Source organism: Lactuca virosa, chromosome 8 (assembly GCF_052849685.1).
Source record: "Lactuca virosa cultivar CGN04683 chromosome 8, Lactuca_virosa_CGN04683_v6, whole genome shotgun sequence".
Classification (NCBI taxonomy): Eukaryota; Viridiplantae; Streptophyta; class Magnoliopsida; order Asterales; family Asteraceae; genus Lactuca; species Lactuca virosa.
Window position 1 is genome coordinate 245,871,858 of NC_136433.1, and position 12,450 is coordinate 245,884,307.

The following is a 12,450-nucleotide window of genomic DNA, read 5'->3' on the forward strand; positions in this document are numbered from 1 at the left end:
CAAAGGTTAACCTAGACTGTTACACCATCATTAATGTCTAGCCTAGAAACACGGGTGTTACAATAATCTTTAGAACATTTACCTAAACAAACACAAAAATCGATCAGATCTAGCCTCAACAACATCAATCATCTCTTATCTCTTTCAAGAATTTCAACACACAAGTTATACCAGATCTTGTCACTACCATATGGATCATCGTTCTTAGATGAAGAGCTTGGTGAGCATATGTGATTTTTAGAGTATGATGAAGCAGGAAGTGGCATAGTTGAAGATAATGAAGGTGATGGAGGCGTCAAGGATTGAAGAGGAAATCGGAGGTTGGAGAGGTTAAGCTAGCTAATCACACGGGAGAAAAGTCAAAGGTTGGAGAGGAAAATCAGAGTTGTAGATGATGAAGACGAGGGAGGCAATGAGGATAAACCCCAATTTTGATTACCCCACATCTCCTGTGGTGGCATCCATCCCCAACACAAACATAACCAACACCACCACCAAGAAACGCCTTAACACCTCCCTCTGCAATGACATCAACCCATCAACACAAACAGACCCAGTTTTCGATGACCAATAAGATCACGACTCAGACTCTCCCCCCCCCCCCCCCCTTCATACACTCCGTCTGAAAACCAAACTCAAACTCGCAGTTAAACACGACTGTCTGAAAACCAAACCCAAGTGAAACTTCGACGATCGATGTCTGTAAATGGTTGTTGGGGGATAAAGCTCGATCGATGTCTGTAAAGGGTTATATGTATGTGTTTTTTGTTTATGATCAAAGTCGAAATCTGCAAAATCCTTGAAGAACAAACATCCCGAATCCGAGTTCTTGAACATTTAGGTTCATGTATTTCAGATCTCTTGTGTTCATCTTCATTTTGGTTCATATGGCGTGTGTTTTTATGTAAAACTGGGCGTATGTTTATGTTTAAGAACAAACTGAGAATGGATCAGTCGGAGAAGGGTTAGTGAGAGAAAGCATAGAAAGGTGGGCCCCTTCTTATTTTTTTTAATTATTAAAATAAATAAATTAGTATTAGATTTAAGAAGAAATGAAAGAAAAATGGAAAAATAAATACCCCAAGGGTATTACAGTCATTTCGCTATTCAGATGGACCAAAAACACAACAAAACTAGCTCAAAATGACCACGAATCCAAAAAAATCAGGGTTTAGACTAAAACCCAAAAAAAATGCATACCACAAGGACATTTTTGCAGTTTTGTCAATCTAAAAATGTTCAAAACTTCATTGACATTTATAGGCTAATCTTAAATAAATCTCCGTCTAACAATCAAAATTGGATGGGAGCCTAATTACTTAATTAGGATCGGACTGGTCCCGGCTTAAACCCCACCCAAAATATGAAACCGATAAATTTGAAAAACAGAATAGGTTCTTTTCAAGATAACTTTTATGAGTATGATATGATTGTTAAATGTTTTTTTTTTCCTAATATTATAATGATTTTCAAAGACCTGTTACATACTTCGAGTCTTAGTAGCATTTATTTCTTTCCAATATTAATAAAAGTAAAATAAATAAATAAATAAATAAATAAAAGGCCAAGATGCAGCTTCTTTGAAACCACCTTGTAGTGTGACGAGATGCAGTCTTGATGGTCGGTGCAATTTGCAGATTTTCCCATGCATAATCCCATATCTACGCTATTAATAGCTTTCGAATCATCACTTGACACGTAGAAGAACGTGTGGTCCCACAACTGCCGACTTTGCCTACTGTATCTACATTTTTCTCTCTTCTACTTTTGCTAAGTGTACATTAATTATCCTTCTCGCAAACACTTCTTTCAAATAACCCCATAAAACACAACCTATCCAATGTTTTTAAAAACCTAATTAGGCCGATTTATTTGAAGGAGGTTTAACAAAGAATCTGTCCGGGTTAACGTCGACAATGAGACATTGACATTTTTATAGGCTACGAGGAAATTTTATTGTCATATATATATGAGATATATGTAATTGTCATTCTAATTGTAATAAATAATAAATGACAATGTATTTTTACTTTCATTTTTGTTTAGTAAAAATTTGTCATAAAAATATCCGATTTCAGAATGCGCGTTGTATTCTATAGGTTTAAGGTTTAACTGTTTCAGTTGATCCTTAATATCTTTGTAACTTCATTGTTTACTAATCTTATACGTAACTTGATAATAAATTATTTGAGCTTAATTACTCGTCAATTTTACTTAGATATTTTTTTATATTTTAAATGACGGTATCATTGTTAAATGTCCCATCATTTCGAATATAAGTAATAGACTTGGCAACGGACTTGGTTGACCTTTAGTTTTCTTAGTCAACAATTGGAAAATAAAAATTAACACTTACATAAATATCATAAATTAGGTTTTCTGATATTTTTTACAAATATGTTTCATTGAACTTTTTATAGTCAAGTCATTTTTAATCATAATATTAATAGTTCTACATATGCATAAAGGGTAAACAAGCAACAATATATGTTGTTAATCTTTTTTGGATGACAAAATTAATTCTTTTAAAAATCATATCTATAGATCTAGGGGTCATAATATTATTATGAATGACATGTTGGACTTTATTGAGGAGTTGCACAACATCTGGTGCAATAAAACCAAATGTATAAAACGCAAATAATATAAATATGTGTTGATTTTCTGTGCACGTTTTATCATGTTATATCACTTTGTATGAGACAAATTTTAAAGCGGTCTGCATACAGTGAAAACCCCACTTCCCATGCCCACGAGAGTGGAAACCCTTGTTCGATCTATACAGTTATGTTTCCCTCATACCCATCCAAAAACTAAAACATTGGCTAGTCTAAGTGTTGTTATTCTTTCTAATAGGTCGGTCAAGAAGTTTTCATGTGCCTCTTTATTGTAAGAAACCTCGACAAGCCTAAATATGTCAAAAAGATATCCCTAACCAGATTGTTTCGGTACTTGAAACTCGGGAGCTCTTTACAATGTATTGTATGCTCCCCAAAAGAGTCCAAGCATGCCTTGTGACAAACAGGGCATATCTTGTCAATCAAAAATAAAGTGGTCATAAGGTGATACTTGAGGATAACACGATACTCCACGAATGATATATGTTAGTCAAGACCATCAATAAGAATAGCTATAAGAAAATCCTAAGCATATGGTGCACGCAGACACTCAAAAACTACTTACTGCCTAACAGTTATGTCGAAGTATACTTCCATGTTTTGGATGATTTTACTAAAAAGGACACTCACCAATGCATATTGGGCTATAGGAAGGAATTTTCCTTATTAGTGAAAGCTCTAAAGCCAAATTCTGGAATCGTACCACAAAGACAAGCAAAAACACAAAGATAATCATAATTCGTATCACATATGTTACTATCTCGTAAGATGTGGTCGTGTAACACCACAATTTAGCCCGTAAAGCCACAAAAGCATAGGAGGAAGCCTCTACCACCGAATATAATCCTAAAGTATCAAACATAATGGGTAACGAAGCAAGTCGTCATTGGATGCCCCAAAAAAAGGACCTTCACAACCCACCATGTCATCAATCGACCCACATAGCCCTTTATCAAATAGCAAAGCCACATCTTCATGTGAACGGGTTGGCACGTCCTTAGGGAAAGGAACAGTTTGATAAGGCTCATGCAAGATCGAAGCAAAAAGAGATCACTCTGAGGTCACATAACTGTGGAAAATACGCATTAAAACAACAACATTGGCAACTTTCTTCATGGTTGTCCCACAAATGATTAAGTTCAGTTAAAAGTAAAATCATGATGCGACAATTCAATAAACTTTATAGTTCAATACATTATAAATACCCTAACTTTCGAAAGTCATGTGTAAACACCCATCAAAATTGAAAACGAGTGAATGTATTAAATAATGTGATTTGAGGGCCCAAACACAATAAAAAATTAGGCCCTTACAATAAGAAAAATTAGTAAAAGAGGGTGCTTTTTATTTTTGTTGATTTTAAACAAGTCATTATAATTTTATGTTTAGTATTATGACATTATTTGTTGATTTTTTTACTTCATTTTTTTTCCGTTCAACCGCTATATACGATATATTAGGGTTTTTATACTAACATAATAAAATATATAAAAATAAGGCCCTAACAATTTAAAAGCCTTGAGCCATCGTTCGAAATGCATCACCCATTGACACGACCTACAACTAACACTTGCTAAATGTTCATAAATCATAACCAATATTATTTGTTATCATGACTTATTATATTTCAGTTTCACTTATGTTTGCTATCTTGTTTATTTTTTTCACATGTTTGAAACTTAAATGATACAAATATACAATTATGTTTGCCACACTCTTCCTCCCTAACAACTCACTTTGACTTAACTTAGAGGACTGTATAGCAACTTCTCAAAACTTCAAGGCCTTGAATAACTAACAAACAAATCACAAGGGCCAATAAGACACTCCATTTCCACTATAAATATACGAAGCTAGCTAACGCCTGTTTTCAAAACCGTATTGACTAAGTAAACTAGAAAAGAAAACTAGTTATCAAGTGAGATATTACCGTTGTCAGAGTAGAAATATCTAAACCAACAGAGAGAAAGCAGCCATGGGAGCTCTTGATCATCTTTCCAACATATTCGATTGCAGAGGTGGAAGCAACAGAAAGTACAAAAAGCGCAAGCAGTTGCAGGTAAAATACAGCTTAATTGCATTCGATTTTTGCTTTAATGTCTACAGATTTTCTTCTAATGACTCCATGAACACATACACTCGATCACATATATAGAAGTAAAATTCTGTAGCCAAATATAATTGATTCGAGTGGTACTCAGATCCGGTAGAGTTTGAATTTGACATATTCAGATTTCTTCTGAAAATATGTCCGCTGTTTGATCGGCGTTCGTGTTCTCAAGATATTTAAAATTGGTAAATCGATTATGAAATAAGATCACATATACACGAACGTAAAATTAGGATCATATTTTTCGATTCTCGAGTTTATAACTCAAATTCACTTGTGATTTTTTATTTCCAGCTAAAAATTCGAAAGAAGATTTTGAAAAAATGAACACAAATAACGATTCACGAACACTGATTTTAGGATCGGAATTCTTGATCTCAAGTTATTTCCGTTGTTCATATCAATTTCTAGCAAAAAAAAAAATGTTTTTTTAAAACAATCAGGAAAATAGTAGTATATTCTGGTGTGGGTTTGTACATTGTGCATTAAAAGTTGTACAAAGATATACTTTGTGTAATGCTTCGGTTATTTGATGATACTTGTCTGCCTTTAGGAAGATGATAGAGAAAGCCTAGCTAATGAAAGTGAAAGGAATGATGCTTACAGCCTTGTTTTGGCTTTTTCTCATGTCTAAGACAACACAGCACAAAATTTTCTAAACAAAAGAATATTATACCGCTAGATAGCTTTTTGGTGGCTTTTCACATATTTAATCTAATTAAAAAATAAAGTTATATGCTTTTTGAATCTTTAAATAAGTGTAATAACTTTTATTTCAAATTACTATAGAAATATATTATTATTTTTTTGGTTATAATTGGTAACATATCAGAACCTGGCTATTCAATTTATATGGTATTATTGAAATCTTTAATGATTAACTTTTGTACTCATTCTATATAAAGTGCTTTGATATTAATCATAACAACATTAATATATTTTTATATTCTAGTAATCATGTGCCATGAATGATCATCAATAATTTTAATTTTAATTGTGATGCTTTATAGTCTTATTTTATGTTAGTTCATACTTCATACTACTTATTAAATAAGAAAAACAATTCATACATGTTCTCTAGTAGTGGGTCATGCCTAGGGACATTTACGTCATTTGAATATACGAGTATTTGCCTTTTTTGGATAAGATTGTTGATATTCATTTCAATCCATTTCAGTTTAGTAAATAGAGTATCAAATACAGTATAAGATTAAGATTGTTTTGCTTTTATTCTGTGTAACAAAATTGTTTCCTAATTTTTTTTCTAAAATATTTATAAATTTAATAAACATAATCAACCAAATGGTTAGATATCAATCTGAATAGAAGTCCCACGAGGCATGTTTGAGTTGACCAAAAAGTGGTCCTGATTGGCCCACATAGACATTATGCCGTTTTGTTTTGGCATGGCACTAAATGTCACAATTTATTTGTCACTCCCCCTTATCCGCCGCTAACCATTCCCATTCACCAAATAAATTCTTGCCACCTTTCTCATATCAAGTATGAACATGTCACAAAATTCATAAAGTCAAGTACCGAATATTCAAAACTCTATTTTATATTATAGAAAATAAAAAAATATATATTTATTTATTTATTTATATATTATAATTTTGTAGTTTTATATTTTTCTAGTTAAAAATTATTTGCTTTGTAAAATCTATTTAATTATAATATTGTGTCTTTATTTTTCTATTAAAAGTTGGTTTGTAGTTGGACGACAAACACTTTTAGTATTTAAATAATACAAAATATATGAAAATAAGATGCTATAATAAATAAATTTAAAATATATTGCTATTTCTTTTACGTAAAAAATTTACAGTATTTATTTATTTTTTTTTTCTAATTTGAGTTTTTGTGTCATGTAATAGACGGTGGAGATCAAAGTGAAAATCGACTGTGACGGTTGCGAAAGGAAAGTGAGGAAATCAGTAGAAGGAATGAAAGGCGTGACATCTGTAACCCTTGAACGAAAGCAACACAAGCTTACAGTTGTTGGATACGTCGAGCCACACAAAGTTTTATCTCGTGTTGCTCATCGTACTGGCAAAAAGGTTGAACTCTGGCCTTATGTGCCATATGATATTGTGGCACATCCATACGCACAAGGTGTGTATGACAAAAAGGCGCCAGCTGGGTATGTGCGGTACGTTGAAGATCCACACAATCAGCTGGCACGAGCCAGCTCCACTGAAGTTCGGTACACTACTGCTTTCAGTGATGAGAATCCGGCTGCATGTGCCATCATGTGATTGGTCGGAGAGTATTTTAAAATTTTAAAAGTTAACCAAAAAGACTTTTAAATATACAAGCAAATATAAGTATTGGTGCATATGTTTAGAGCCATGTTTAATGTTTATTTATTTGTAGAAAAATGATGAAAAGGGAAAAAAATAGTGTCGGGTCTATTGGTTATTTTGTTGTCTTTTAGTTCTTTTTTTTGTCGTATTTTATAGTGGATAGGTTTTGTTTTGATATTTGTATATTTTTTTTATAATGAATTATCTATTATATGTGATATTGTGTGTAACAGTCTTTTATATTTCAAGAAAACATATTTTGTTCTTCCATGGTTTTTATTTCATGTAAGCGTTGCGCTATTTTATGAGTAAAATTATATAAAACTTATCCGCGAATCATTTTTGGAACACAAACGAGGTTGTCAATGGTATATTTGTAATTAATATATGTATATTTGATGCCATTTTTGTTAAAATAAATATGCTATTATTTTTATTTGATACGAACACCGATAGAAATAGAATCCAATGTCATAATTATTGATAATATTTTTAATAATAATATGTTCAGTCTGAGTTACCCTTATGACCCACCTGAACAATTAAAAGACAGGAATTTTGAAAGAAATTAGTTTATTAATTTGTTATTTTATGATAAATTAATTAGAATCAGATTTGGATTATTTAGAATTAATTCATTGTAGGGATTGGTTGTTAATTAATTAAAGGTTTTGATTAAATGGAACAACTCATGGGCGATTTCAGCAAAAAGGTAGTTGTTTTGACATTAAGCACAACCGGATGCCTGAAAAATTCGGCCTTCCCCTCCCCTCTCCCTAAATTCGACGACAACAAACTCTTTTAGGTTTGTGGTTTTGCAATTTTCCTCTCTTTCTAAAAAGGCTGTTTTTTTTTTGCTTAGTTGGTATTCTTAGATGTGATTTCATTAGAGAGATTTTCCTTTCGATCTTTGGCATCCGATCAAAATGGCAAGAATAAGATTATAAGCATAGAGTTTTTTGTCCGATAAAGAGGTATGTAATTTTAACTTTCTTGTGGTTGTAATAATAGTATGAACATAAGATTCTTGTATGTTACTGTATGAACATTTGACTAGGATTATCATATGCTTCCGTTGCCATAAATTATGTGTTAGTGTATTCAAAACCTTATAGATCCATCCCATTCATCGTATCATACTGATAATATCAGTGTTGTAAAAATCTCAACTAGTTCCTATTAATATCTGATTATTCCCTAAACGGTACTCGGTCAACTTAAAGTAGCAATTAGTATCCTGCCTAAACAATGAGTAAAGCTATAGAAGACGATGAACTGTTAACTCTTTGAAAAAGTTGTATGTAGATGAAAACTATTTGAAAAAATGATTATTGTATTAATCATATTAACCTATTTTGTGTATGATATGATTGCTATTTACCAATTTTATTAACTAGTCATTTAATTTTTAAATATTTAATGGATTTACAACTTAAGGTCTCCGATTGGTCGTTGATTAATCCCCAACTAAACCAACTAATCTCTGGTAGCTAGTCGGCCAACGTAGTACCGTTTAATGACGTAGATGCTATTGATTTCAAATTAGGAAGTGCTTTGGTTAATATTGTTATCATTAAATACCAGTTTATTAAAAACAGTATACCAATACTGTGGAAAACGTGATGACAACGCCATTTGGCCTAATTGATATGATATGAAAAGACAATACTTTAAGATTATCAATGTCATTATCAGTTAACTTGAATGTTTGGAACTATCAATTATTTAAGTTTTATTGTGATGTCTAAAAATAGTTTAACGTAATAATCGCCGATTCTAGATTTATCAAATCATTTAATAAACAAGGTTAAAAATCCAAATCCTATACACCTCATATAACTGTAGCTAGTTTTTCATACTTATATTATTATATAACAATGCATTTTATTATTTAAATGGTTTTGGCCGACGTATTTAGCGTATGGGATTAAACATATATTGTTAAAATAAGTTATTTTAGGAGAGATAAAACGGATGAACCTAACCCATTTAAAATAACCATAAGACTACTGACAAAAGTATCTGTTAGCTGGAGGCGGGTAGCGGTTAGCTGGTAGCGTGTAGGGAGTAGCTGGTAGCGGGAAGCTGTAACTTTTATTTGTTATATGAATGTTTGGCAAAAGTAGCTGAAAGCTTTTGAAATATATAAAATTACATAAAAGGGCAATTGATTAAAAATAAATAAATATATAAATATATTTTTAAGGGTAATTATGGAAATTGATTTCAAAAGCTCAGTAGCGTTTTGTTAAACGCTACATTAAGTAGCTTTTAGAATCGGAGCGTTTTGTTAAAACTAAAAGCTAAACTCTCATACTGCCAAACAAAGCTTTTTGTTTAAACCAGAGGGTTTTGTCAAAAGCTAAAAGCTAGAAGTTCTCAAACGCTTCCAAAAGCTATGTGTCAAACACGCCCTACATGTTACCAGACCCAAAGTGTCCACCTCATCATCCTAGTCACAATTTGATGTTATAACACTCAATGTGAAAATGGACAACACCATATAACATAGGATAATACTTACTATTTTCTATTTTTTTTTTTGGATGTTTTTAATTTCTATTATTCTAATTTGTTTTATTTTTTTTATTTACTTCATATATTTCTAAGTTGTTTTATTTTTTTATTATGTCATATATCTATAAAAAAAACATATAAATTAATAAAACATAATTTCATTAAATAGTAAATTAAAAATACCATACAAACTTAAAAAAAAAACATTACAAAGCAAAAAAAAAACATTGACCAAAAAACACACGATAGTCCTAAAAAACACACAGTAATTTAAAAAAAACACCGATAAACTATTCGTCATCCAAATATTTTCTCTCGATCTTTGCTTTCATCCTCCGTATCACTTCAGCTCGTCTTGGTGGCATATTTTCTTTGTTTGTCGTAAGAATTGTCAAATCCTTCAATATGCGATCTTGCTCGACTTCGTGACGAAGGAACTCCAAATGCTGACGTTGCAATTCATATATTTTATTTGCGATTTCCGTGTGAGTATCGAATTTTTGTTTCATTTCCGCGTGCTCTCGAAGCCGACTTTCATTCTCCTCTGCATGTCGCTAAGCGCGCTTCGCTTTGTCGCGCCCCATCGGTCATCATGGCAGAGAGATTTCCTCTATGTCATCAAAGTCGTCTGGGAGCTCATCGGTGTCCGCGTTGAGGTCGATGTTCGTGCGTCTGTCGGAGACGTCAACCGAACCTGAACCATGAGACCTCTTTGATTGTTGTTCTGATGATGTTGGTGTTTTTATCCATTTTGGATCTTTCCTCACGATCTCCCAAATTTTTTCGTGCTCAAATACGTGACCTATTTGCACGTTATATTCCTTCCTCGCAGTTCTAAACACATCGAACTCATTCGCAACACTTTGTTGTTGCGAAGAAAGTTTGTTGTAGATGGAATTGAATTTGGTGCACTTCCGGCTAATTTGAGTCCATTTGCCACTAAGCATATCGTGATTGCGATATGTGTCATTCTTGTTCAAAATTGTGTTGAATTTGACAATCACGACTTCCCAAAAAGCAACTGTCCTCATATCGTTCCCCAAAGTTGGTTGTTTTGAAGTCCCGCACCAAGCCACCGCCAACACATGCTCTTCCTCCAATGTCCACCATGTTGGAGGTTCTTCCGTTTGCTCCGTCCCGACCACGTCCTCTTTCCCTTTCTTTTTTGATCTCCATATTTTTCCCGATGCTTTCTGACTAACCCCGACTTGTGTCTCGATAACCGTTTCTTGCGTGGGTGGGGTTGTGTGGTTGTTTGTCGCATAAAAGGCGAGGTAGAGAAGTGTAGTGGGGGTGAGGCGGGATTGAAAAAGTTGGCGGAATATGGAATCTGAATATTGTACCATTTTTAAACGGTAAAAAGTTTACAACGTTCGGATTATACACGTTACGACCTGTTACCATAATAACGAATGATAACATAACGCCTAATAACGGGAGGATGGAGCGTTGTTTGCCCATTATGGCACCGTTATGACGATGCCACATCGGATAACACCATAAGGGTGTTGCCCATACCCATCCGTCTAAAAAAATGTAAGATTAACCAGAGCAGAATAATTCAATAACGTTTCTCTGCTAGTGACCCAAGCACATGGGGAACCAGAGGGATTTAAACTAAATTCGTATGCACATAAAAAACACGTATACCTATATAACAACCATTCTCATTTTTAATTATTTGGTAATGAATACATAATAAACTTTCATTTTGGAGTAACAAAATAATACAATTTTCTATTCAAAATATCCGCACACAAATCTATAGGAGATCCCAATGTGGATGTTTTCTAAAACTTGTTACTAATCTTATAATTTTTTACCATGGCCAAAGTGTCCTTTCTTAAAGATCTTGCAACACTTAGGCTATGAGATGTATCTCTCACACCCATAAGGTTTTAGGTATACACAGCACGAACCAGGCTCGTGACTAGGTGGCTGGTTGGTCATGGTCGTACACATAACCCCTGGTGCGACAACCGTGGCGTTTTGTGGAGAGTGACACGATAGGTAGACCCGGTTTAGAGCAAGGGCAAAGTGGACATCAGAACATGGCCCATTTTTTTAATACTGTGTTCAGTTTCAATCCAATCTACAGTCCAGAATCGACCATGTAAGGGAGAAAGCACAAGGCAGCATCACATCGCAGAAGAAGCGATCACATTCAAAAAAGAAGAAGAAGCGATCACATTCAAAAAAGAAGAAGGAGCGATCAGCGACAACGACAACGACTCAACAAGGGTCGATTACTCGTTTACTCGATTGAATGCAATGCACTCCTGCTAATCAGGTAATAGATTATGAGGATTATCAGTTTATAATTGTCAACTGAATACTTGAATGAATAGAATAATAGATTATCAATTTATCATATTCATAGAAATTAGTTTAATAGTTTATCACTATATCATATTAATATTATATCATTTAATAGTTTATCACTATATCATATTAGTATTATAATTAATAGTTAATAACTAAAATCTTAATGTTATTTGAAATCTTATTCAATTAGATTATAGAATGTTGAATGAATCATTATTAGAAAATGAAATTAAATAATTAGATTATGTTTATTGTATAATTATTTATCAGAATTCAAAAATCAGAGTGTTTAAAGAATCAATACCACTTTATCAGATTATCATTAATGTTGAAATTCTAAAATCTGATTGAATGTTGCATCAAATTATAATAGATTATCAAAAACTAAAATCAGATTATTAGATTATGTTATTTGTATAATTGTTTATTAGAAAATTAGGTTATCTCATTATCAGATTTTCAAATTATGTTTATTGTAACTACTTGAATGTTGAAATTTGAAACTAATGAACTTGTAGTGATGAAGTCTAAACAACCATCCGGTAGTCAAAACGTAAAAATAGAAAACAAGATT

At 32.7% G+C, this 12,450-nt stretch overlaps 1 protein-coding gene across 1 annotated transcript; it reads left to right on the forward strand.

The window, feature by feature from the left end:
- The first annotated feature begins 4,503 nt into the window (after positions 1-4,503).
- LOC145133609 (heavy metal-associated isoprenylated plant protein 26-like) lies at positions 4,504-7,252 on the forward strand. The gene is made up of 2 exons (XM_079068536.1): positions 4,504-4,677; positions 6,606-7,252. Exons 1-2 carry the CDS (start codon positions 4,594-4,596, stop codon positions 6,984-6,986), a joined length of 465 nt encoding a protein of 154 aa, XP_078924662.1. The 5' UTR covers positions 4,504-4,593; the 3' UTR covers positions 6,987-7,252.
- The last annotated feature ends 5,198 nt before the right edge of the window (positions 7,253-12,450 follow it).

Bases quoted from the DNA above. Each gene is read 5' to 3' on its own strand.
- LOC145133609 (XM_079068536.1), top strand. From the start codon at position 4,594: ATGGGAGCTCTTGATCATCTTTCCAACATATTCGATTGCAGAGGTGGA. The intron at 4,678-6,605 runs GTAAAATACAGC...GTCATGTAATAG, and splicing joins AAAAGCGCAAGCAGTTGCAG to ACGGTGGAGATCAAAGTGAA.